Source organism: Squalius cephalus, assembly GCF_949319135.1.
Source record: "Squalius cephalus genome assembly, chromosome: 7".
In the NCBI taxonomy this organism is placed as follows: domain Eukaryota; kingdom Metazoa; phylum Chordata; class Actinopteri; order Cypriniformes; family Leuciscidae; genus Squalius; species Squalius cephalus.
In genome coordinates this window covers 47846837-47873280 of record NC_137128.1, presented here as the reverse complement: position 1 = coordinate 47873280, position 26444 = coordinate 47846837, and the positions used below count along the sequence as shown (strand labels likewise).

Here is a 26444-nt window from a genome sequence, read left to right as displayed (position 1 = left end):
TATCCAGATCCACCAAAGGAGGGAGAGCATTTTCACATTTAACTCCAAAACTCTGGAATAGCCTTCCTGATACTGTTCGTTGCTCAGACTCGCTCTCCCAGTTTAAAACTAGATTAAAGACGCATCTCTTCAGCCAGGCATTCATATAATATTTTTAATCTTACAGTTAAATCCGGTCTCTAGTTCATAAACGCCAGAGGAGAACTGGCCCCCGACTGAGCCCGGGTTCTCCCAAGGTTTTTTTTTTCTCCATTAGGTCCTGATGGAGTTTTTCGGTTCCTTGCCACTGTTGCCTTTGGCTTGCTCAGTTGGGGATATTTGGGGATATTTAATTTAATTAATCAATCAATAATACTATTGATCAGCCTTTTCCACTAGAAACAAACCTTGTTGTATTATTTTAATTTAATACTGTGAAGCTGCTTTGATACAATCTGTATTGTGAAAAGCGCTATACAAATATACTTGACTTGTAAACTGACGTGGACACATTTCTGTAAAGCTGCTGTAAACGATGTGTTGGGAAGAGCGTTATATAAACAAATGTAAAGTGAATTGAACAAATGATCATTCATCATCATCATTATCATCATCATCATAATAACAACACGCAGACATTTCTCAAAAAGTAACTGAATGAATTTATATTCGTAAGTTCATGACACACATCAACATCACACAGAACATCATAATGAGGCATTTACATCGTTTTCATGTTTCATGATTTGAAGAATCTTCAGTGAATGATTATTAAAACTACTGTTGTCAAAATGTACCGACTTCGATACTGAAATGTTGAGATTGCGCTGCTTTAGCGGAACCGTAAAGCCCTCTGATTGGCCGTTGTGTTCATGCGCTCAACAGATATGTCTGTGATTGGCTACAGAGCGGCACAATTTCAAACTTTCTGAACCGTTTGGTACCAAAGTCAACACTTTTAGACAACACCAATGAAAACACATCCAGATCCATTTAAGACCGTCTTTTTGAAGAACATTTCTTTTCTTTCACATGATCGAGTCACATGATCGGCTCACTGTTGTGCGTTTCCCAAAGCCAACTATAGATTTCAGTGGGACTAGTCGCTGTAGTTTGGGAAACGCAGTCATACATACGGGAACCGAACTCTTCATCAGACCCGATCTCTGCGGATCCTTCCTCTTCACTGACGTCTCTCCTGATCGTGTCTGACCCTAACTCCTGATCGTGTCTGACCCTAACTCCTGATCGTGTCTGACCCTAACTCCTGATCGTGTCTGACCCTAACCCTAACTCCTGATCGTGTCTGACCCTAACTCCTGATCGTGTCTGACCCTAACCCTAACTCCTGATCGTGTCTGACCCTAACCCTAACTCCTGATCGTGTCTGACCCTAACTCCTGATCGTGTCTGACCCTAACTCCTGATCGTGTCTGACCCTAACTCCTGATCGTGTCTGACCCTAACCCTAACTCCTGATCGTGTCTGACCCTAACCCTAACTCCTGATCGTGTCTGACCCTAACTCCTGATCGTGTCTGACCCTAACTCTAACTCCTGATCGTGTCTGACCCTAACTCCTGATCGTGTCTGACCCTAACTCCTGATCGTGTCTGACCCTAACTCCTGATCGTGTCTGACCCTAACTCCTGATCGTGTCTGACCCTAACTCCTGATCGTGTCTGACCCTAACTCTAACTCCTGATCGTGTCTGACCCTAACTCCTGATCGTGTCTGACCCTAACTCCTGATCGTGTCTGACCCTAACTCCTGATCGTGTCTGACCCTAACCCTAACTCCTGATCGTGTCTGACCCTAACCCTAACTCCTGATCGTGTCTGACCCTAACTCCTGATCGTGTCTGACCCTAACCCTAACTCCTGATCGTGTCTGACCCTAACTCCTGATCGTGTCTGACCCTAACTCTAACTCCTGATCGTGTCTGACCCTAACTCCTGATCGTGTCTGACCCTAACTCCTGATCGTGTCTGACCCTAACTCCTGATCGTGTCTGACCCTAACTCCTGATCGTGTCTGACCCTAACTCCTGATCGTGTCTGACCCTAACTCTAACTCCTGATCGTGTCTGACCCTAACTCCTGATCGTGTCTGACCCTAACTCCTGATCGTGTCTGACCCTAACTCCTGATCGTGTCTGACCCTAACCCTAACTCCTGATCGTGTCTGACCCTAACTCCTGATCGTGTCTGACCCTAACTCCTGATCGTGTCTGACCCTAACCCTAACTCCTGATCGTGTCTGACCCTAACTCCTGATCGTGTCTGACCCTAACTCCTGATCGTGTCTGACCCTAACCCTAACTCCTGATCGTGTCTGACCCTAGCCCTAACTCCTGATCGTGTCTGACCCTAACTCCTGATCGTATCTGACCCTAACTCCTGATCGTGTCTGACCCTAACTCCTGATCGTGTCTGACCCTAACTCTAACTCCTGATCGTGTCTGACCCTAACCCTAACTCCTGATCGTGTCTGACCCTAGCCCTAACTCCTGATCGTGTCTGACCCTAACTCCTGATCGTATCTGACCCTAACTCCTGATCGTGTCTGACCCTAACTCCTGATCGTGTCTGACCCTAACTCCTGATCGTGTCTGACCCTAACCCTAACTCCTGATCGTGTCTGACCCTAACCCTAACTCCTGATCGTGTCTGACCCTAACTCCTGATCGTGTCTGACCCTAACTCCTGATCGTGTCTGACCCTAACCCTAACTCCTGATCGTGTCTGACCCTAACTCCTGATCGTGTCTGACCCTAACCCTAACTCCTGATCGTATCTGACCCTAACCCTAACTCCTGATCGTATCTGACCCTAACTCCTGATCGTGTCTGACCCTAACCCTAACTCCTGATCGTGTCTGACCCTAACTCCTGATCGTGTCTGACCCTAACTCCTGATCGTGTCTGACCCTAACCCTAACTCCTGATCGTGTCTGACCCTAACTCCTGATCGTGTCTGACCCTAACTCCTGATCGTATCTGACCCTAACTCCTGATCGTGTCTGACCCTAACTCCTGATCGTGTCTGACGTCTCAGTGGAAAGCTGTCAAAGTACCAACTTCGGTACTGAAATTTAGGGTTAGGGTTAGTCAAGTCTTTAGCCGAGTTTGCACAGTAGTGATCCGCGCTTCAAAAACATAAATATACATCAATGCGGCTCCTCAGCGAGCGCTTACACACACACACACAGTCACACAGACACACACACACGAGCGTTTGAGATCACAGGACCGGTCCACTGACAGACTCTCAACACTCTCAAACGCTCCTGTGCGCTGCTGATCATCGTAGCCAATCACAGACATATCTGATGAGCGCGTGAACACAACGGCCAATCAGAGGGGTTTAAGATTCTGTTCAACAGCGTCACACTTTTTAAAATTTCAGAACTGACTTGATACCAAACTCTATCTCGGTGTGTTCGAATCAGCTGCTGATTATTAGTGGAAGTATGAAGTCAAGTGTAGAGAATTAACTAGCAACATCCTCCACTGACTAACACAAACACAATACTGACGGCCTCCAGATTCCCAGCGGACCGTCAGTCGGAGAAGTGGCGTATCGTCCGCTAGAACTGGCCGTCACATGTCCGTCAGATCAGAGTGCGTCTCTCGAGTGTGAAAGCCTCTTGCTGTGACGTTTCCCGCTCCTCCTCCTAGCAGTCGAGCGTCCTCTGCTGGTTCTCCTGCTGCAGGAAGTACTCGCAGAACAGCTCGCGCACTTCCTGTGCGTCGGGGTCGTCGCTGGCGGGAGACACCTCGTCCGCGGGCTGTGGGCTCTCCTCGCTGCGCACCGCCTCCTCCCAGCGCGGGTCGAACGCGTCCCCGTGGAGCTCGCACACGTTGTGCAGGACGCAGCACGCCTCGATCATCGTGGGCACCACGTCCATGCGGCAGTCGTTACGCTTCAGCAGGCACTGCCAGCGCGCGCGGAGCCGCAGGAACGCTAGGTCCACCACAGCCCGCGCGCGCTCTAGCCGCCGGTTAAACGCGCGCTGCCCCGCCGTGAGCTCGAGCGACTCCGGGTGGCTCTTCATCAGCCAGCGCTTCAGCGGGAACCCGGCGTCGCCTAGCATCAGATGCCCTAGCGGGCGGCCCATGAAGTCTAGCGGCGGGAGAAACCCGCGCTCACAGCCGCGCGCCCACAGCGTGGAGTTCTGCAGGATCTCCGAGTGTTCGGTGCTGCCCGGGAACCCTGCGCACACGTCCCAGAACTGGCCCAGAGCGTTGACGGCGCCCTGCGTGACGACCGATAGCCACCCGCGGCTGTTCCAGTAGTGCTGCGTGTCGCTGGACGGGGCGATGATGGGCACGTGGAGGCTCCCGACCGCGCCGACGCACCGCGGGAAACCCCAGCGCGTAGCGAACAGCCGAGCCGCGTCCTCCAGCTCCTGCTCGCTGGGCGAGCGCAGGTACAGCGGGCGTAGCATTAGCACGATGGCGTGGCACACGTCGCGCACGCACTTGCACACGGTGGAGCGGCCCACGCCGAACAGGCTGCTAATAGTGCGGTACTCCACGTTAGACGCCAGACGCCACAGCGCTACGGCTACGCGCTTCTCCAGCGGCAGCGCCGGGCGCAGGCGCGTGTCCTGGCGGGTTAGCCGCGGCTTCAGTTTCCCACACAGCAGGAAGAACGTCTCTTTCGTCATGCGGAACTTCTCCAGCCAATCGGACGGCTGGAACTCCCTCATGACCACACGCTCCCACCAATCCGTGCTCTCGATGTTGCTCCACACACGCGTGGGCCGCGCCGGCAGCTCCGCGACGGGCCGCGACGTCTGAGCGATCAGCATCTGCGAGAGGAGGACACGTGTTAGAGCACGAGAGCTAAAGCTGCGCTAGCAGAGCGTCATTACTCAGGGTTACTGTTCGAGTTTCTTCCTCTGTCGAACACAAAAGAAGATTCACAGTATTCCAGCATCGGGGTGTGCGATTCGTCTGCGATAATATCATAATTGTTGATTTAACGATGTGCGATCTGACATTATCGAGTATATCCCTCACACACACACACACACACACACACACACACACAGAGACTGTGATGTAGTCCTGTAGATTAGACTAGTGCGGTGCGCATTCAGCTTTTACTGCGTTATTTAGTGTAATTTATCTAATTTAATATAGTTAAAGCTGCCGTCGGCAACCCTGGAAGATTGAGTGGACTTAGTCAAAATTTTGAATGTTTACAACTCTCATGCCCCTCCCCCACTATCAACTAATACCCTCCCATCGAGTTCGTGCTGGTCAGTGCGTGTGCACCAGATTTTCTGTGAACGCGCCCGTCTCATCAGCATCGATCAACACCATGGAGTACTCATAAAGTAAATGGTTGATAAAGCACAATTAACTGTCGAGAAGAAATGTTGCAAGCTCTGACCTCCTAGCTCTTGAGGTTAACCGAGGAATTGGAATCTTTTCCGCCATCACTCTTTGTTACTGCGCGAACTTCAGGCGTGTGCATGTGATTGTAACGTGCGCGAGGGGGGAGCGGGATCTGTGGCGTGTGCACAACCTGTGATTGACAGTCAGATCTCACACCCCCCTGCACTGATTGGACCTGATGAAGCGGGAGCGGTGGATTTTTGCAAAACAAATAACACGCTCCAGGTGGAGTTAGAAGCACGTTTTTTTTTCTAAAACCAACTTATTTATGTTGTTCTGTCGGATTATAGTGTCGATTACACTGAATATGATCAAAAAAATGTTGCCGACGGCAGCTTTAATAAATATCACACGAAGGGGGCAGTTTTTCTCCAGATATCAGCATAATATTGATTTTAAACAAATTTAATAAACAACAAGTTAACATTAAGTGACTTAGATTTTATACACCATATTGCCTGTTTATTCGCTATATTTGGCCAACGGAAATAGTTGAAAACAAAGACACACACGCCGGTGTTTCATTACTGAACGAACCAGCTGATTCTCACTGACTCACTGCCACCTACTGGCGGGCTTAAAGTATCTACTGTTTAAATCATTTCAAATATCAATAGGCCTATTCAAAGTTTTATGTTTAAAACATCAAAACATTATTTCTGCATGTGTAACTGCAGGTTATTTATCACTTCTGATCGGCTTTAAACAGTAAATACACGTAAATGCCCCTTCAGACGCAGCTACTGTGTTTCCTCTTCACTGCAAAGATGAATTTTGTTGATACTTATTTAAGTTTGATTGGTAACAGCCCTATTGAGTATTATTATTATAAGTGAATTTGATTAAATGTATGAAATTGACACACAAGATGATGCATGCATATAATTGGGTTTTAAAAATGGATTTATAAAGGTAAAAATGCCCATAAAAGGTAAAAATCAATTGACCCGTCTTGGAAAGAATAATTCCTAACCCTAACTCTAATCAGTCCTAAACATGCTGAAGTACCAGCACAATAACACACTCATTATCCTCTAATTATCAGTATTAATAGAGATATAATTGTTCTGTCAATATCTCACAGCCCTAGTGTCCTGGTGTTGTCCAGAAACGGATGATGAGGGCAGGACTCCAGGGTTCGGGTGAGCCTTTCATAACCATATTTACAGTGACACTCATAAATATCCTACAGAAACTGTGCATTCAGTCATAAAACCCTGCAATCTTTGTTACGAGGCTTTCATCGTGCTGCCGAGTTTTATTTTTTATAAGATTTCCTCAGGTTTGTGCTTTATTTCTCTGAACTACCAGCAGCGTTTTCTTCAGATATCAACCTCACGTTCTAGAAAAATACTTATTTAGATTTATGTATTTAATGTAATTAAATGTATATTTTTATATTATGTTCATGAACTTAAACCTCGATAACTTTTTTCCTTCCAAAATAATCTTCTTTAAAATGAGACCAAACTTCAGATGTTAAATATTAAAAAGTTTTTGAAATATCAAAAATCCAGTTTAGGGTTATTCTATAATTTCAGATCAACAAAACGTTTCCGTCAGTGATTTAACACAGTTTGACTGATGACGGATGTTTCATTTTGACATAAATATTTAATAAATATATTGCACATCATAACAGTGTACCCAACATAGTTCCTGGTCAATTAAATAAATACTCCTTGACAACAGGTTATTGTACATAAAGTATTGGGGGGAAAATTAAAGACACTGTTATTGAAAATATCATCATGTGATGCTGTTGTTTAACACCATTTTTAGGGCTGTTTATGACAGACATAACCAAAGTAATTCACTATAGAGAACTCCCTCTAGGTGGCGCTGTGGTAAGTTATTCACTGAAGATATGATAGTAACAACTCATCGTGATCATCCCTAACTTTAATAACTGCAGATATGATGATAATAATGATAAATAATAACAACTCACCATGATCATCCTCTTGTGTCTTTGGTGAAAATACTGTCTGCGCGCGACCCGCCGCTGAACCTCATGCCTGCGCTGCGCGTTCGCGCTGGTGACGTCACGCCGCCGCTTCATCAGCACGTAACTGAGCGCCAACATGAGCGCGCGCAACGCCTCGTCATCGGCCATGTTCGCGCCTTTATTCTCCTCAGAAGAGCAAACTCCACTGATATACTCGACGATCCGTCCAGTTACTCCACGCACATGGTGTTAATCCACCGTTATTAGACCGGACTCTGCAAAACACACATACACACACACACACACTCTCCTCGCGCTGCTTCCGCTGCTGCTGCTGTGTGACGTCACTCGATAGCGGTTCTTGTTCTTCTTCTACTCGTTTTTTGGCGGTTTGCGCACATTCTGCACTTTAGCGCCACCTACTGTGAGCTCGATCCCGACACTCCGACCTCTGACCCGTGAATACATCTCTCTCTCTCTCTCTCTCTCTCTCTCTCTCTCTCTCTCTCTCTCTCTCTCTCTCTCTCTCTCACACACACACACACACTCATAAGGATGTAGTGTAACGATAATATTTTGTTGGTAGTACCATTTTGCAACAATTATTAGTTAACACTAAGTTGTCAACACTTAGAAAAAAATAATAATTCTTTGTTACACTTGGCTCGAGGTCATGGTGCAAAGGACCCTAGGTTGATTTTACTTCGAACCGTCCCTTTAATATACATTTTAAATCCTTTCAACAAAAAAACAGGATTTAAAAGAAAAACTGGTTTGTTGTTGGTGTATTTACATTTAAGTGTATCAAAATTGCCAAATAAATTAAATGTATCACAAAGCAAGCTTTGTTTTTAGTGGGGTCAAAATCAAAGAAAATAATGTATTTGAAGGTTATGGATAATTCCATTCAAAACGTTAAACTTCCACAGATTATAGATTCAGGGCCCACAACTTAAACGATTTCAAGTATTTAGTTGTTTATTTGTACATAATTTGGGCTTCCAGCTCATAAAACCCACGAAAACAGGATTTCAGAAAATTAGAATATTACATGAAATCACACAGTAATTACACAGTAACACCATGGTCATTGAATCAGGTTTTGGTTATTTTGGCAGTGTGGGCTGGTGCAAATCCTGCTGGAAAATGAAGTCAGCATGAAGTGCTCTGGAAATGTCCTGGTAGACGGCTGCGTTGACTCTGGATTTAATAAAGCACAGTGGACCAAAGTCCTCTTTTCTGATGAGAGCAAATTTTGCACCTCATTTGGAAACCAAGGTCCCAGAGTCTGGAGAAATCCTGTTTTCGTGGGTTTTATGAGCTGGAAGCCCAAATTATGTACAAATAAACAATTAAGACATTAAGTAAAGTTAACTAAAAAGTGTTAGTTAGAATCACTGTTGGATTTTACAGTGTGTTATCTGATAAATATTGTAAAGATGACAAACAAGTTGTATATTCATAATTGTACACAAATAAAAGAATTGTGTGATGCGATCAGAATTAAAAAGCAATCAAGAATTTTGTAATTTATTCTTCATTATTTTTGCTCTCCACTGAAGCTTTTATTCTCTTTATTTATGTTAAATTATCAACATATTATTACTGTGTATATTGTTCCTTGAATAAAAAAAAGACAATTTATTATGAACAGATGATAAAGAGTCGAGTCCGTCAGCTTTATTTACAGCTCTTCATCAGCACAGATGCGCTGCAGTTTCTATCGCGTCCGCGGATCCAGATTAGACATTATCATTAGCCGCTTTCCGACCAAGTATTTACAGGAACTTAGTTGTAGGAACTGTCCACTTCTAAACAGTTCTAGGAACTACTCTCCCCCAAACTCGGTTTTGCTGTTTGCGTTCGCACTGGCCAAGTGGCCATAACCCCACTGTATAGAGCTGGTAAGTCCCGCCCCTTCCGCGAACCCCACTGTATAGAGCTGGTAAGTCCCGCCCCTTCCCCTAACCCCACTGTATAGAGCTGGTAAGTCCCGTCCCTTCCGCTAACCCCACTGTATAGAGCTGGTAAGTCCCGCCCCTTCCGCGAACCCCACTGTATAGAGCTGGTAAGTCCCGCCCCTTCCCCTAACCCCACTGTATAGAGCTGGTAAGTCCCGTCCCTTCCGCTAACCCCACTGTATAGAGCTGGTAAGTCCCGCCCCTTCCCCTAACCCCACTGTATAGAGCTGGTAAGTCCCGCCCTTCCGCTAACCCCACTGTATAGAGCTGGTAAGTCCCGCCCCTTCCGCTAACCCCACTGCATAGAGCTGGTAAGTCCCGCCCCTTCCGCTAACCCCACTGTATAGAGCCTTCCGCTAACCCCACTGTATAGAGCTGGTAAGTCCCGCCCCTTCCGCTAACCCCACTGTATAGAGCTGGTAAGTCCCGCCCCTTCCGCGAACCCCACTGTATAGAGCTGGTAAGTCCCGCCCCTTCCGCGAACCCCACTGTGTAGAGCTGGTAAGTCCCGCCCCTTCCGCTAACCCCACTGTATAGAGCTGGTAAGTCCCGCCCCTTCCCCTAACCCCACTGTATAGAGCTGGTAAGTCCCGCCCCTTCCGCTAACCCCACTGTATAGAGCTGGTAAGTCCCGCCCCTTCCGCGAACCCCACTGTATAGAGCTGGTAAGTCCCGCCCCTTCCGCGAACCCCACTGTATAGAGCTGGTAAGTCCCGCCCCTTCCGCTAACCCCACTGTATAGAGCTGGTAAGTCCCGCCCCTTCCCCTAACCCCACTGTATAGAGCTGGTAAGTCCCGCCCCTTCCGCTAACCCCACTGTATAGAGCTGGTAAGTCCCGCCCCTAACCCCACTGTATAGAGCTGGTAAGTCCCGCCCCTTCCGCTAACCCCACTGTATAGAGCTGGTAAGTCCCGCCCCTTCCGCTAACCCCACTGTATAGAGCTGGTAAGTCCCGCCCCTAACCCCACTGTATAGAGCTGGTAAGTCCCGCCCCTTCCGCTAACCCCACTGTATAGAGCTGGTAAGTCCCGTCCCTTCCGCTAACCCCACTGTATAGAGCTGGTAAGTCCCGCCCCTTCCCCTAACCCCACTGTATAGAGCTGGTAAGTCCCGCCCCTTCCCCTAACCCCACTGTATAGAGCTGGTAAGTCCCGCCCCTTCCGCTAACCCCACTGTATAGAGCTGGTAAGTCCCGCCCCTTCCCCTAACCCCACTGTATAGAGCTGGTAAGTCCCGCCCATCCGTAAAACCCCACTGTATAGAGCTGGTAAGTCACGCCCCTTCCGCTAACCACTTTTATGATGGACAGATGCACTTTTATGATGGACAGATGCACTTTTATGATGGACGGATGCACTTTTATGACGGACAGATGCACTTTTATGATGGATAGATGCTTATGATGGATAGATGCACTTTTATGATGGACAGATGCACTTTTATGATGGACAGATGCACTTTTATGATGGACGGATGCACTTTTATGATGGACGGATGCACAGATGCACTTTTATGACGGACGGATGCACTTTTATGATGGACGGATGCACTTTTATAATGGACAGATGCACTTTTATGATGGATAGATGCTTATGATGGATAGATGCACTTTTGTGATGGACAGATGCACTTTTATGATGGATAGATGCACTTTTATGATGGACGGATGCACTTTTATGATGGACAGATGCACTTTTATGATGGACGGATGCACTTTTATGACGGACAGATGCACTTTTATGATGGATAGATGCTTATGATGGATAGATGCACTTTTATGATGGACAGATGCACTTTTATGATGGACAGATGCACTTTTATGATGGACGGATGCACTTTTATGACGGACAGATGCACTTTTATGATGGATAGATGCTTATGATGGATAGATGCACTTTTATGATGGACAGATGCACTTTTATGATGGACAGATGCACTTTTATGATGGACGGATGCACTTTTATGATGGACGGATGCACAGATGCACTTTTATGACGGACGGATGCACTTTTATGATGGACGGATGCACTTTTATAATGGACAGATGCACTTTTATGATGGACAGATGCACTTTTATGATGGATAGATGCACTTTTATGATGGACAGATGCACTTTTATGATGGATAGATGCACTTTTATGATGGACGGATGCACTTTTATGATGGACGGATGCACTTTTATGATGGACAGATGCACTTTTATGATGGACAGATGCACTTTTGTGATGGACAGATGCACTTTTATGATGGACAGATGCACTTTTATGATGGATAGATGCACCTTTACGATGGACAGATGCACTTTTATGATGGATAGATGCTTATGATGGATAGATGCACTTTTGTGATGGACAGATGCACTTTTATGATGGATAGATGCACTTTTATGATGGACGGATGCACTTTTATGATGGACGGATGCACTTTTATGATGGACAGATGCACTTTTATGATGGACGGATGCACTTTTATGATGGATAGATGCACTTTTATGATGGACAGATGCACTTTTATGATGGACAGATGCACTTTTATGATGGACAGATGCACTTTTATGATGGATAGATGCACTTTTATGATGGATAGATGCTTATGATGGATAGATGCACTTTTATGATGGACAGATGCACTTTTATGATGGACAGATGCACTTTTATGACGGACAGATGCACTTTTATGATGGATAGATGCTTATGATGGATAGATGCACTTTTATGATGGATAGATGCACTTTTATGATGGACAGATGCACTTTTATGATGGACAGATGCACTTTTATGACGGACAGATGCACTTTTATGATGGATAGATGCACTTTTATGACGGAGAGATGCACTTTTATGACGGACAGATGCACTTTTATGATGGATAGATGCACTTTTATGATGGAGAGATGCACTTTTATGACGGACAGATGCACTTTTATGACGGACAGATGCACTTTTATGATGGATAGATGCACTTTTATGACGGAGAGATGCACTTTTATGACGGACAGATGCACTTTTATGATGGATAGATGCACTTTTATGACGGACAGATGCACTTTTATGATGGATAGATGCACTTTTATGACGGACAGATGCACTTTTATGATGGATAGATGCACTTTCATGATGGACAGATGCACTTTTATGATGGATAGATGCACCTTTATGATGGATAGATGCACTTTTATGACGGAGTGATGCACTTTTATGACGGACAGATGCACTTTTATGATGGATAGATGCACCTTTATGATGGATAGATGCACTTTTATGACGGAGAGATGCACTTTTATGACGGACAGATGCACTTTTATGACGGACAGATGCACTTTTATGATGGATAGATGCACTTTTATGACGGAGAGATGCACTTTTATGACGGACACATGCACTTTTATGACGGAGAGATGCACTTTTATGACGGACAGATGCACTTTTATGATGGATAGATGCACTTTTATGACGGACAGATGCACTTTTATGATGGATAGATGCACTTTCATGATGGACAGATGCACTTTTATGATGGATAGATGCACCTTTATGATGGATAGATGCACTTTTATGACGGAGTGATGCACTTTTATGACGGACAGATGCACTTTTATGATGGATAGATGCACCTTTATGATGGATAGATGCACTTTTATGACGGAGAGATGCACTTTTATGATGGATAGATGCACTTTCATGATGGACAGATGCACTTTTATGACGGACAGATGCACTTTTATGATGGATAGATGCACTTTTATGACGGACAGATGCACTTTTATGATGGATAGATGCACTTTTATGACGGAGAGATGCACTTTTATGATGGACAGATGCACTTTTATGAACAGATGCACTTTTATGACGGACAGATGCACTTTCATGATGGACAGATGCACTTTTATGATGGATAGATGCACTTTTATGATGGATAGATGCACTTTCATGATGGACAGATGCACTTTTATGACGGACAGATGCACTTTTATGATGGATAGATGCACTTTTATGACGGACAGATGCACTTTCATGATGGACAGATGCACTTTTATGACGGAGAGATGCACTTTTATGACGGACAGATGCACTTTTATGATGGATAGATGCACCTTTATGATGGATAGATGCACTTTTATGACGGAGAGATGCACTTTTATGACGGACAGATGCACTTTTATGACGGACAGATGCACTTTTATGATGGATAGATGCACTTTTATGACGGAGAGATGCACTTTTATGATGGACAGATGCACTTTTATGACGGACAGATGCACTTTTATGATGGATAGATGCACCTTTATGATGGATAGATGCACTTTTATGACGGAGAGATGCACTTTTATGATGGACAGATGCACTTTTATGACGGACAGATGCACTTTTATGATGGATAGATGCACTTTTATGACGGAGAGATGCACTTTTATGATGGATAGATGCACTTTTATGATGGATAGATGCACTTTTATGACGATAGATGCACTTTTATGATGGATAGATGCACTTTTATGACGGAGAGATGCACTTTTATGATGGATAGATGCACTTTTATGATGGATAGATGCACTTTTATGACGATAGATGCACTTTTATGATGGATAGATGCACTTTTATGACGGAGAGATGCACTTTTATGACGGACAGATGCACTTTTATGACGGACAGATGCACTTTTATGATGGATAGATGCACTTTTATGATGGATAGATGCACTTTTATGATGGATAGATGCACTTTTATCATGGATAGATGCACTTTTATGACGGAGAGATGCACTTTTATGATGGATAGATGCACTTTCATGATGGACAGATGCACTTTTATGACGGACAGATGCACTTTTATGATGGATAGATGCACCTTTATGATGGATAGATGCACTTTTATGATGGATAGATGCACTTTTATGACGGAGAGATGCACTTTTATGACGGACAGATGCACTTTTATGATGGACAGATGCACTTTTATGATGGACGAATGCACTTTTATGACGGACAGATGCACTTTTATGATGGATAGATGCACCTTTATGATGGATAGATGCACTTTTATGATGGAGAGATGCACTTTTATGACGGACAGATGCACTTTTATGACGAACAGATGCACTTTTATGATGGACGAATGCACTTTTATGATGGAGAGATGCACTTTTATGACGGACAGATGCACTTTTATGATGGACAGATGCACTTTTATGATGGACGAATGCACTTTTATGACGGACAGATGCACTTTTATGATGGATAGATGCACTTTTATGACGGACAGATGCACTTTTATGACGGACAGATGCACTTTTATGACGGACAGATGCACTTTTATGACGATAGATGCATTTTTATGATGGATAGATGCACTTTTATGACGGAGAGATGCACTTTTATGATGGATAGATGCACTTTTATGACGGACAGATGCACTTTTATGACGGACAGATGCACTTTTATGATGGATAGATGCACTTTTATGATGGATAGATGCACTTTTATGATGGATAGATGCACTTTTATCATGGATAGATGCACTTTTATGACGGAGAGATGCACTTTTATGATGGATAGATGCACTTTCATGATGGACAGATGCACTTTTATGACGGACAGATGCACTTTTATGATGGATAGATGCACTTTTATGATGGACAGATGCACTTTTATGATGGATAGATGCACTTTTATGATGGTGAGATGCACTTTTATGATGGATAGATGCACTTTCATGATGGACAGATGCACTTTTATGACGGACAGATGCACTTTTATGATGGATAGATGCACCTTTATGATGGATAGATGCACTTTTATGATGGACAGATGCACTTTTATGACGGAGAGATGCACTTTTATGACGGACAGATGCACTTTTATGATGGACAGATGCACTTTTATGACGGACAGATGCACTTTTATGATGGATAGATGCACTTTTATGATGGACAGATGCACTTTTATGATGGTGAGATGCACTTTTATGATGGATAGATGCACTTTTATGATGGACAGATGCACTTTTATGATGGATAGATGCACCTTTATGATGGATAGATGCACTTTTATGATGGAGAGATGCACTTTTATGATGGACAGATGCACTTTTATGACGAACAGATGCACTTTTATGATGGATGGATGCACTTTAATGATGGAGAGATGCACTTTTATGATGGACAGATGCACTTTTATGACGAACAGATGCACTTTTATGATGGACAGATGCACTTTTATGACGAACAGATGCACTTTTATGATGGATGGATGCACTTTAATGATGGAGAGATGCACTTTTATGATGGACGGATGCACCTTTATCATAATCAGGACATTTTTTAATATAACTCTGATTGTGTTCGCCTGAAAGAAGAAAGTCATATACACCTAGGATGGATTGAGGGAGTGTAAATCATGGGCTAATTTTCATTTATGTGTGGACTATCCCTTTAATCATGTAATTCACGTTCAGCTCTTCTCGTTACACCAGACTGAGGTCATGCGACCTCTGACCTCTGCTGATGGTGTTTGGGGTAAAGGGATGGAGATGGAGGGATTACAGTGGATGTGGAGATGATGGACAGCAGGAGATGTTGATGAGACCGAGAGAAAGATGTCTGATCTTCTTCTCCTGCTGTGACACACACAGTCTCATCCTCATGATCCACACATGAGGAGAAGCTCCTGCTGACTCTCATTCACACACTGAACTCAGAACGAGAGGAAACACACATCTGTCTATCTGTCTATCTATCTATCTATCTAGTAAACAGCTCTAATAATTTTCCTCTTCTTAAATAAGATCTCACTCATCCGTTCTCTCTCTCCATCTCTCTCTTTCACATTGAGCTCAAGACTCTTATTCTTCTGCTTATTCTTATTCTTATAAGTCCATCTGATTGAATTATTGATATAATCCGCTGCGGATGTGATATGAGGATTCACATGTTAATAAAGCCTCTTCAGATCCTGATAATCTGTTATTCAGCGCTTCTTTCATATTTCACCCCTGCTGTCCATCATCACTCACTCTTCAACTCAACTCACCTTCATTATACAGCGCTTTTACATTACAGAGTCTTTCAAAGCGGCTTTACAGAGATTACAGGAAAATAATGCAACAAAGTTGGTTTTTCTAGAAGAAAATAGCATCAGTTCAGCTTAAGTAAGTTCAGTGATGGTTCATTTTTGTTGTAAAAAAGTTATTAGTTTAGTTCATTTACACAGACAGCCGCTCTGGAGAAACCGTGATGCCATTCTCATATAATGCTGTCAGTGCCATTATTCCCCATGAATGATCAATTCCTGTCAACATTGATCATCAGTTCTTCTGTCATCAGTGTCTCGTGATCGTATATTCAGAAAGGCACGCAAATGAAAAATAATAACTTTTTGAATAGACAAATTAATAAACATTTAAATCTGCATTTTAAGTTCATGTTTTCAAGTTTAAATAATAAAACTATTAATTTAAGAATCAGTTCAAATTGAAACATAAATAGATACACTATGCAATTCATGTTTTAAAACAAAACTTAGGCGTTTCCTTTCTTTTCTTTATCCATTCGCCAGCTGCTTTTCTGCTTATACATTTCCCCCCACAAATATGTGTTGTAGTTTCTGCAGTTGTTAGACTGTGTTGTTCTTGTTTTGTCGAGGGATGAGAAGACAAACGTGTCACTCATCTCCATCATTATTCCATCTTCAGCTTATGAAAAACTAGAATCTAGACTGGAGTTCAGTTCAAGAGTGTGAAACTGAGGGAGAGGAATTTATTCAATTCTCACATTACAGAAATTTCAGTTCAAGCCTTGTTTTTTTCAATGAAATAAAATAAAATATGATTATCTAGATGTTATTTGAATCATTGATGAATAAATTAATATAGGGTAATGTTGTGTGTGATTAATAATCCTGCCTGTGAGTGTGTGATGAGGTTTGAGAGCTCAGTCCTGCTGAAGAACTGAAGCGTTTTCATTGGCTGATCATGTGACACGTCACGCCTGAGGATCCGCTCTTCTCTATATAAACACACACACGATCTCATTATTCCTCTTCTCTATATAAACACACACACGATCTCATTATTCCTCGACTCTATATAAACACACACACGATCTCACTATTGCTCTTCTCTATATAAACACACACACACGATCTGATTATTCCTCGAGACGCCGATGACTCGCTCGAGCCCGTCAGCATCACCTGTTGATCTGAGGAAGATGAAGGTGAAGATGAAGGTGAGTAAGAGCTTCATATCAGAAAACACCAGCACACAAATTAACATATGTAAAACACGTTTAGTTAGACCGAGGCGTTTGTTAGCGCTGTTATCATTAAATCGGTTTAAATTGTGTAAATTAATTTGTGTTTCCTTCATTGGCTGCTCTGACGCTTCACTGATTCCGAATCGTGTCGTGTGCTGCTGTGATTCGGAGTCACTTCGCTTCGCTTGAACTGATGAAACAGACGTGCATCAGATTCAGACTCTTCAATTCGCCTACTTATACTACGCCCTAAAAGTATTCTCTTTTTGTGAAGAAAAGGTATACTTTTGAGTGTGTAGCACAAGAGTAGACAAGCTTTGGGACACAAATCACATCATACAATTGCTCTCTGTCGCTTAGTTACACGCATGCTGTAAACTGACCTGTCAATCATCTTGTCACAGTTAAAATCCTCCACATTTAATTTCCTACTGTATCGGAGAGAAATGCATAAGCTCGTCGATCTGCAGACTCTCCTCATATTAATGCAAAATGATGCATTTAAAAGTTAATGGCCAAACGAATCTTTATAAAAGTCCACATTGTTATTGCAGATGAAACATAACATGGATAACATGGTTAAACTTTGATTAGTCACTCAAACCTTTATCTAAATCTCTCACTGTGGGTCGCGCATATCCGCCATGTTTTGTAGGTTTTTTTTAACACTTTTTACTCGTGTTTGTAGTTCCTCCTCCAAAGCGCAGTGGTTTGTGGGTAATATTAGCTGTTATAGTGAGCACGGATCCACAATTCGAAAATCCACCGGAAATAGTAGATCATTCGGGGACTTCGGGCATACTTTCTTCAACATACTATGCTTTAGGACACACTTATTTCGATCTCACATACCTGTTTCAGACTCAGTTTCAGACTCAGATTCAGACTCAGATTCAGATTTAGACTCAGATTCAGATTCAGACTCAGATTCAGATTCAGACTCAGATTCAGACTCAGATTCAGACTCAGATTCAGACTCAGATTCAGATTCAGACTCAGATTCAGACTCAGATTCAGACTCAGATTCAGATTCAGACTCAGATTCAGACTCAGATTCAGACTCAGATTCAGATTTAGACTCAGATTCAGACTCAGATTCAGATTTAGACTCAGATTTAGACTCAGATTCAGATTTAGACTCAGATTTAGACTCAGATTCAGATTTAGACTCAGATTTAGACTCAGATTCAGACTCAGATTCAGATTTAGACTCAGATTCAGACTCAGATTCAGACACAGACTCAGATTTAGACTCAGATTTAGACTCAGATTTAGACTCAGATTTAGACTCAGATTTAGATTCAGATTTAGACTCAGATTCAGACTCAGATTCAGATTTAGACTCAGATTCAGATTTAGACTCAGATTTAGACTCAGATTCAGATTTAGACTCAGATTCAGACTCAGATTCAGACTCAGATTTAGACTCAGATTCAGATTTAGACTCAGATTCAGACTCAGATTCAGATTTAGACTCAGATTCAGATTTAGACTCAGATTCAGATTTAGACTCAGATTCAGACTCAGATTCAGATTTAGACTCAGATTCAGATTTAGACTCAGATTTAGACTCAGATTCAGATTTAGACTCAGATTCAGACTCAGATTCAGATTTAGACTCAGATTTAGACTCAGATTCAGACTCAGATTCAGATTTAGACTCAGATTTAGACTCAGATTCAGATTTAGACTCAGATTTAGACTCAGATTTAGATTCAGATTTAGACTCAGATTTAGACTCAGATTTAGACTCAGATTCAGATTTAGACTCAGATTTAGACTCAGAGTCTAAAATCACTCATTTAGACGCAGCTGCTGAAGGGCGTTTATCAGTTATTATTTAGGCTATGTTTATGTTGCTCCATTTCTGTAAATCTGTTTTTTATGAATGAATGACTCTCTCATCCATTGCTCTGGTCTTCACTTGCACCCCCTGCTGGTGAGGTCGACTAACAGCTATGGAGATTATCAATCGGTAATCTACTGATATTCCTGCCGTTCCCGGATGTCAAATCTTGAATTTTCTGTCGAATTTGAACCACTGAATTTGTGGAAGCGAATTTGTAAAGCAAAATAAAATGGACCGAAAATTGCCTGTCGGATATTATAGGTTGTATTTTTAAACAGAATTAATATTTTGGAAGTTAAATCTGAAAGGTAAATATGGATTATTGAATTTTAATAATGAAAACGTGTGAAATGTTGAAATATTGAAATATTCACAAATATTCACAATTGAAATATTCACAGCTTAAATATACAACCATGTTGAATTTCAGCCCATAAAAAGGCAAGCCCTATAAATATAATGCATTAAAATGCAAGCAGGGTTAATGCAATGCTTATTTTTAAGTGCTGCAGTTCAACAAGCTTTTTTGTTTCAAAAACATTTGTCATTATTTTACTTCCATAATGTTCTTCTCTCCTGTGTGTGATTGTTGATGTTCTTCTCTCCTGTGTGTGATTGTTGATGTTCTTCTCTCCTGTGTGTGATTGTTGATGTTCTTCTCTCCTGTATCAGAGCTGGAGCAGTGGAACGGTCCTGCTCTGCTGTGTGGAAGACTAGTGATTTTGTTGTGAAACTGAACAAAAGAGCAACAACAAATCCCAGTCTGCCTCTCGGCACAGGACACATCATCACACCTGAGGCACCATCACACCTGACGGCACCATCACACCTGAACACCTGACGCTCCTGATGTTCCTGAACACCTGATGCACCATCACACCTGAACACCTGACGCACCATCACACCTGACACACCTGAACACCTGATGCACCATCACACCTGACACACCTGAACACCTGATGCACCATCACACCTGAACACCTGACGCACCATCACACCTGACACACCTGAACACCTGATGCACCATCACACCTGACACACCTGAACACCTGACGCACCATCACACCTGACACACCTGAACACCTGATGCACCATCACACCTGACACACATGAACACCTGACGCACCATCACACCTGAACACCTGACGCTCCTGATGTTCCTGAACACCTGATGCACCATCACACCTGAACACCTGATGCACCATCACACCTGACACACCTGAACACCTGACGCACCATCACACCTGACACACCTGAACACCTGATGCACCATCACACCTGACACACATGAACACCTGACGCACCATCACACCTGAACACCTGACGCTCCTGATGTTCCTGAACACCTGATGCACCATCACACCTGAACACCTGATGCACCATCACACCTGACACACCTGAACACCTGACGCACCATCACACCTGACACACCTGAACACCTGATGCACCATCACACCTGACACACCTGAACACCTGACGCACCATCACACCTGACACACCTGAACACCTGACGCACCATCACACCTGACGGCACCATCACACCTGAACACCTGACGCTCCTGATGTTCCTGAACACCTGATGCACCATCACACCTGACACACCTGAACACCTGACGCACCATCACACGACGCACCATCACACCTGACACACCTGAACACCTGATGCACCATCACACCTGACACACATGAACACCTGACGCACCATCACACCTGACACACCTGAACACCTGATGCACCATCACACCTGACACACCTGAACACCTGACGCACCATCACACCTGAACACCTGATGCACCATCACACCTGACACACCTGAACACCTGACGCACCATCACACCTGACACACCTGAACACCTGACGCACTATCACAACTAATGCACCTGAACACCTGATGCACCATCACACCTGACGCACTATCACAACTAACGCACATGAACACCTGATGCACCATCACACCTAACGCACATGAACACCTGACACACCTGAACACCTGACGCACCATCACACCTGACACACCTGAACACCTGACGCACCATCACACCTGACACACCTGAACACCTGACGCACCATCACACCTGACACACCTGAACACGACGCACTATCACAACTAATGCACCTGAACACCTGATGCACCATCACACCTGACGCACTATCACAACTAACGCACATGAACACCTGATGCACCATCACAACTAATGCACCTGAACACCTGATGCACCATCACACCTGACGCACCATCACACCTGACACACCTGAACACCTGACGCACCATCACACCTGACACACCTGAACACCTGACGCACCATCACACCTGACACACCTGAACACCTGACGCACCATCACACCTGACGCACCTGAACACCTGACACACCTGACGCACCATCACACCTGACACACCTGAACACCTGACGCACCATCACACCTGACACACCTGAACACCTGACGCACCATCACACCTAACACACCTGAACACGACGCACTATCACAACTAATGCACCTGAACACCTGATGCACCATCACACCTGACGCACTATCACAACTAACGCACATGAACACCTGATGCACCATCACAACTAATGCACCTGAACACCTGATGCACCATCACACCTGACGCACCATCACACCTGACACACCTGAACACCTGACGCACCATCACACCTGACACACCTGAACACCTGACGCACCATCACACCTGACGCACCTGAACACCTGACACACCTGAACACCTGACGCACCATCACACCTGACACACCTGAACACCTGACGCACCATCACACCTGACACACCTGAACACCTGACGCACCATCACACCTGACGCACCTGAACACCTGACGCACCATCACACCTGACGCACCATCACACCTGACGCACCTGAACACCTGACGCACCTGAACACCTGACGCACCATCACACCTGACGCACCTGAACACCTGACGCACCATCACACCTGACGCACCTGAACACCTGACGCACCATCACACCTGACACACCTGAACACCTGACGCACCATCACACCTGACACACCTGAACACCTGACGCACCATCACACCTGACACACCTGAACACCTGACGCACCATCACACCTGACACACCTGAACACCTGACGCACCATCACACCTGACACACCTGAACACCTGACGCACTATCACAACTAATGCACCTGAACACCTGATGCACCATCACACCTGACACACATGAACACCTGACACACTATCACAACTAACGCACATGAACACCTGATGCACCATCACACCTAACGCACATGAACACCTGATGCACTATCACAACTAATGCACCTGAACACCTGATGAACCATCACACCTAACGCACATGAACACCTGATGAACCATCACACCTAACGCACATGAATACCTGATAAACCATCACACCGGACACAAATTAACACCTGACGTACTATCACAACTAACGCACATGAACACCTGATGAACCATCACACCTGATACACATGAACACCTGATGAACCATCACAACTAATGCACCTGAACACCTGACACACATGAACACCTGACGCACATGAACACCTGATGAACCATCACACCTAACGCACATGAACACCTGATGAACCATCACAACTAATGCACCTGAACACCTGACACACATGAACACCTGATGAATCATCACAACTAACGCACATGAACACCTGATGAACCATCACAACTAACGCACATAAACACCTGATAAACCATCACAACTAATGCACCTGAACACCTGATGAACCATCACACCTGATACACATGAACACCTGATGAACCATCACACCTGATACACATGAACACCTGATGAACCATCACACCTAACGCACATGAACACCTGACACACATGAACACCTGACGCACATGAACACCTGATGAACCATCACACCTAACGCACATGAACACCTGATGAACCATCACACCTGATACACATGAACACCTGATGAACCATCACACCTAACGCACATGAACACCTGACACACATGAACACCTGACGCACATGAACACCTGATGAACCATCACACCTAACGCACATGAACACCTGACACACATGAACACCTAACGCACATGAACACCTGATGAACCATCACAACTAATGCACCTGAACACCTGACACACATGAACACCTGATGAATCATCACAACTAACGCACATGAACACCTGATGAACCATCACAACTAACGCACATGAACACCTGATGAACCATCACAACTAATGCACCTGAACACCTGACACACTATCACACCTAACGCACATGAACACCTGATGAACCATCACAACTAATGCACCTGAACACCTGACACACATGAACACCTGATGAATCATCACAACTAACGCACATGAACACCTGATGAACCATCACAACTAACGCACATAAACACCTGATAAACCATCACAACTAATGCACCTGAACACCTGACACACATGAACACCTGATGAATCATCACAACTAACGCACCTGAACACCTGATGCACCATCACACCTAACGCACATGAACACCTGATGAACCATCACACCTAACGCACATGAACACCTGATGAACCATCACACCTAACGCACATGAACACCTGATGAACCATCACACCTAACGCACATGAACACCTGATGCACCATCACACCTAACGCACATAAACACCTGATGAACCATCACAACTAATGCACCTGAACACCTGACACACATGAACACCTGATGAATCATCACAACTAACGCACCTGAACACCTGATGCACCATCACACCTAACGCACATGAACACCTGATGAACCATCACACCTAACGCACATGAACACCTGATGAACCATCACACCTAACGCACATGAACACCTGATGAACCATCACACCTAACGCACATGAACACCTGATGCACCATCACACCTAACGCACATGAACACCTGATGAACCATCACAACTAACGCACATGAACACCTGATGCACCATCACACCTAACGCACATGAACACCTGATGAACCATCACACCTAACGCACATGAACACCTGATGAACCATCACAACTAATGCACCTGAACACCTGACACACATGAACACCTGATGAATCATCACAACTAACGCACCTGAACACCTGATGCACCATCACACCTAACGCACATGAACACCTGATGCACCATCACACCTAACGCACATGAACACCTGATGAACCATCACACCTAACGCACATGAACACCTGATGAACCATCACACCTAACGCACATGAACACCTGATGAACCATCACACCTAACGCACATGAACACCTGATGCACCATCACACCTAACGCACATGAACACCTGATGAACCATCACAACTAACGCACATGAACACCTGATGCACCATCACACCTAACGCACATGAACACCTGATGAACCATCACACCTGACACACCTGAACACCAGGCGCACCATCACACCTGACACACATGAACACATCATAATCATACACTGTTCGCTCGTTGGCCAGAGGAGAACTGGCCCCCGACTGAGCCTGGGTTCTCCCAAGGTGTTTTTCTCCATTCTGTCACCTGATGGAGTTTTGGTTCCTTGCCACTGTTCCCTTGGCTTTTGGCTTGCTTAGTTGGGGACATTTAATATTCAACAATATTATTGATCTGCATTATTATGGGTGGGCGATGATGCTATTTTCTTATAGAAACAAACTTTGCTGTATTATTTTCATGTTATCAATGTCAAGCTGCTTTGATACAATCTGTATTGTAAAAAGCGCTATATAAATAAAGGTGACTTGACTTGAACACCTGATGCACCATCACACCTGACACACATGAACACCTGATGAACCATCACAACTAATGCACCTGAACACCTGATGAACCATCACACCTGACACACATGAACACCTGATGAACCATCACAACTAATGCACCTGAACACCTGATGAACCATCACAACTAATGCACCTGAACACCTGAGGCACTATCACACCTGACACACATGAACACCTGATGAACCATCACACCTGACACACCTGAACACTTGACGCACTATCACACCTGACACACCTGAACACCTGATGCACTATCACACCTAACGCACATGAACACCTGATGAACCATCACAACTAATGCACCTGAACACCTGATGCACCATCACACCTAACGCACCTGAACACCTGATGCACTATCACACCTGACACACCTGAACACCTGATGCACTATCACACCTGACACACCTGAACACCTGATGAACCATCACACCTGACACACCTGAACACCTGATGCACTATCACACCTGACACACCTGAACACCTGATGCACTATCACACCTGACACACCTGAACACCTGATGAACCATCACAACTAATGCACCTGAACACCTGATGCACCATCACACCTAACACACCTGAACACCTGATGCACTATCACACCTGACACACCTGAACACCTGATGCACTATCACACCTGACACACCTGAACACCTGATGCACTATCACACCTAACGCACATGAACACCTGATGAACCATCACAACTAATGCACCTGAACACCTGATGTACCATCACACCTGACACACCTGAACACCTGATGCACTATCACACCTGACACACCTTAACACCTTATGCACTATCACACCTAACGCACCTGAACACCTTATGCACTATCACACCTAACGCACATGAACACCTGATGAACCATCACAACTAACGCACATGAATACCTGATGCACCACCACACCTAACGCACATGAACACCTGATGCACCACCACACCTAACGCACATGAACACCTGATGCACCACCACACCTAACGCACATGAACACCTGATGCACCATCACACCTGACACACCTGAACACCTGATGCACTATCACACCTGACACACCTGAACACCTGATGCACTATCACACCTAACGCACATGAACACCTGATGAACCATCACAACTAATGCACCTGAACACCTGATGTACCATCACACCTGACACACCTGAACACCTGATGCACTATCACACCTGACACACCTGAACACCTGATGCACTATCACACCTGACACACCTTAACACCTTATGCACTATCACACCTAACGCACCTGAACACCTTATGCACTATCACACC

General features: G+C 44.4%; 1 protein-coding gene across 3 annotated transcripts; it reads right to left on the bottom strand.

Moving 5' to 3' along the window:
- Positions 1–622: 622 nt before the first annotated feature.
- LOC307160856 (uncharacterized protein) lies at positions 623–7700 on the bottom strand. 3 transcript variants are annotated; one of them, XR_013821651.1, is made up of 3 exons: positions 7337–7700; positions 3371–4793; positions 623–856 (listed from the first exon to the last, which is right to left on the bottom strand). XR_013821651.1 is itself a non-coding variant. In XM_079875145.1 (2 exons), the coding sequence occupies exons 1-2, from the start codon at positions 7499–7501 to the stop codon at positions 3654–3656; spliced, it is 1305 nt and encodes a 434-aa protein (XP_079731271.1). In that variant the 5' UTR covers positions 7502–7689; the 3' UTR covers positions 623–3653. The 3 variants fall into 3 exon arrangements, 1 of the variants encoding a protein (XP_079731271.1); XR_013821652.1 differs by having other exon boundaries at positions 623–1528; positions 1880–4793; positions 7337–7689; XM_079875145.1 differs by having other exon boundaries at positions 623–4793; positions 7337–7689.
- Between the last annotated feature and the right edge of the window lie 18744 nt (positions 7701–26444).

Excerpts from the sequence above, each read along its gene's own strand:
- LOC307160856 (XM_079875145.1), bottom strand. The coding sequence starts at position 7,501 with ATGGCCGATGACGAGGCGTTGCGCGCGCTCATGTTGGCGCTCAGTTAC. Across the intron at positions 4,794-7,336 it reads GACACAAGAGGATGATCATG|ATGCTGATCGCTCAGACGTC; the intron begins GTGAGTTGTTAT and ends CTCCTCTCGCAG.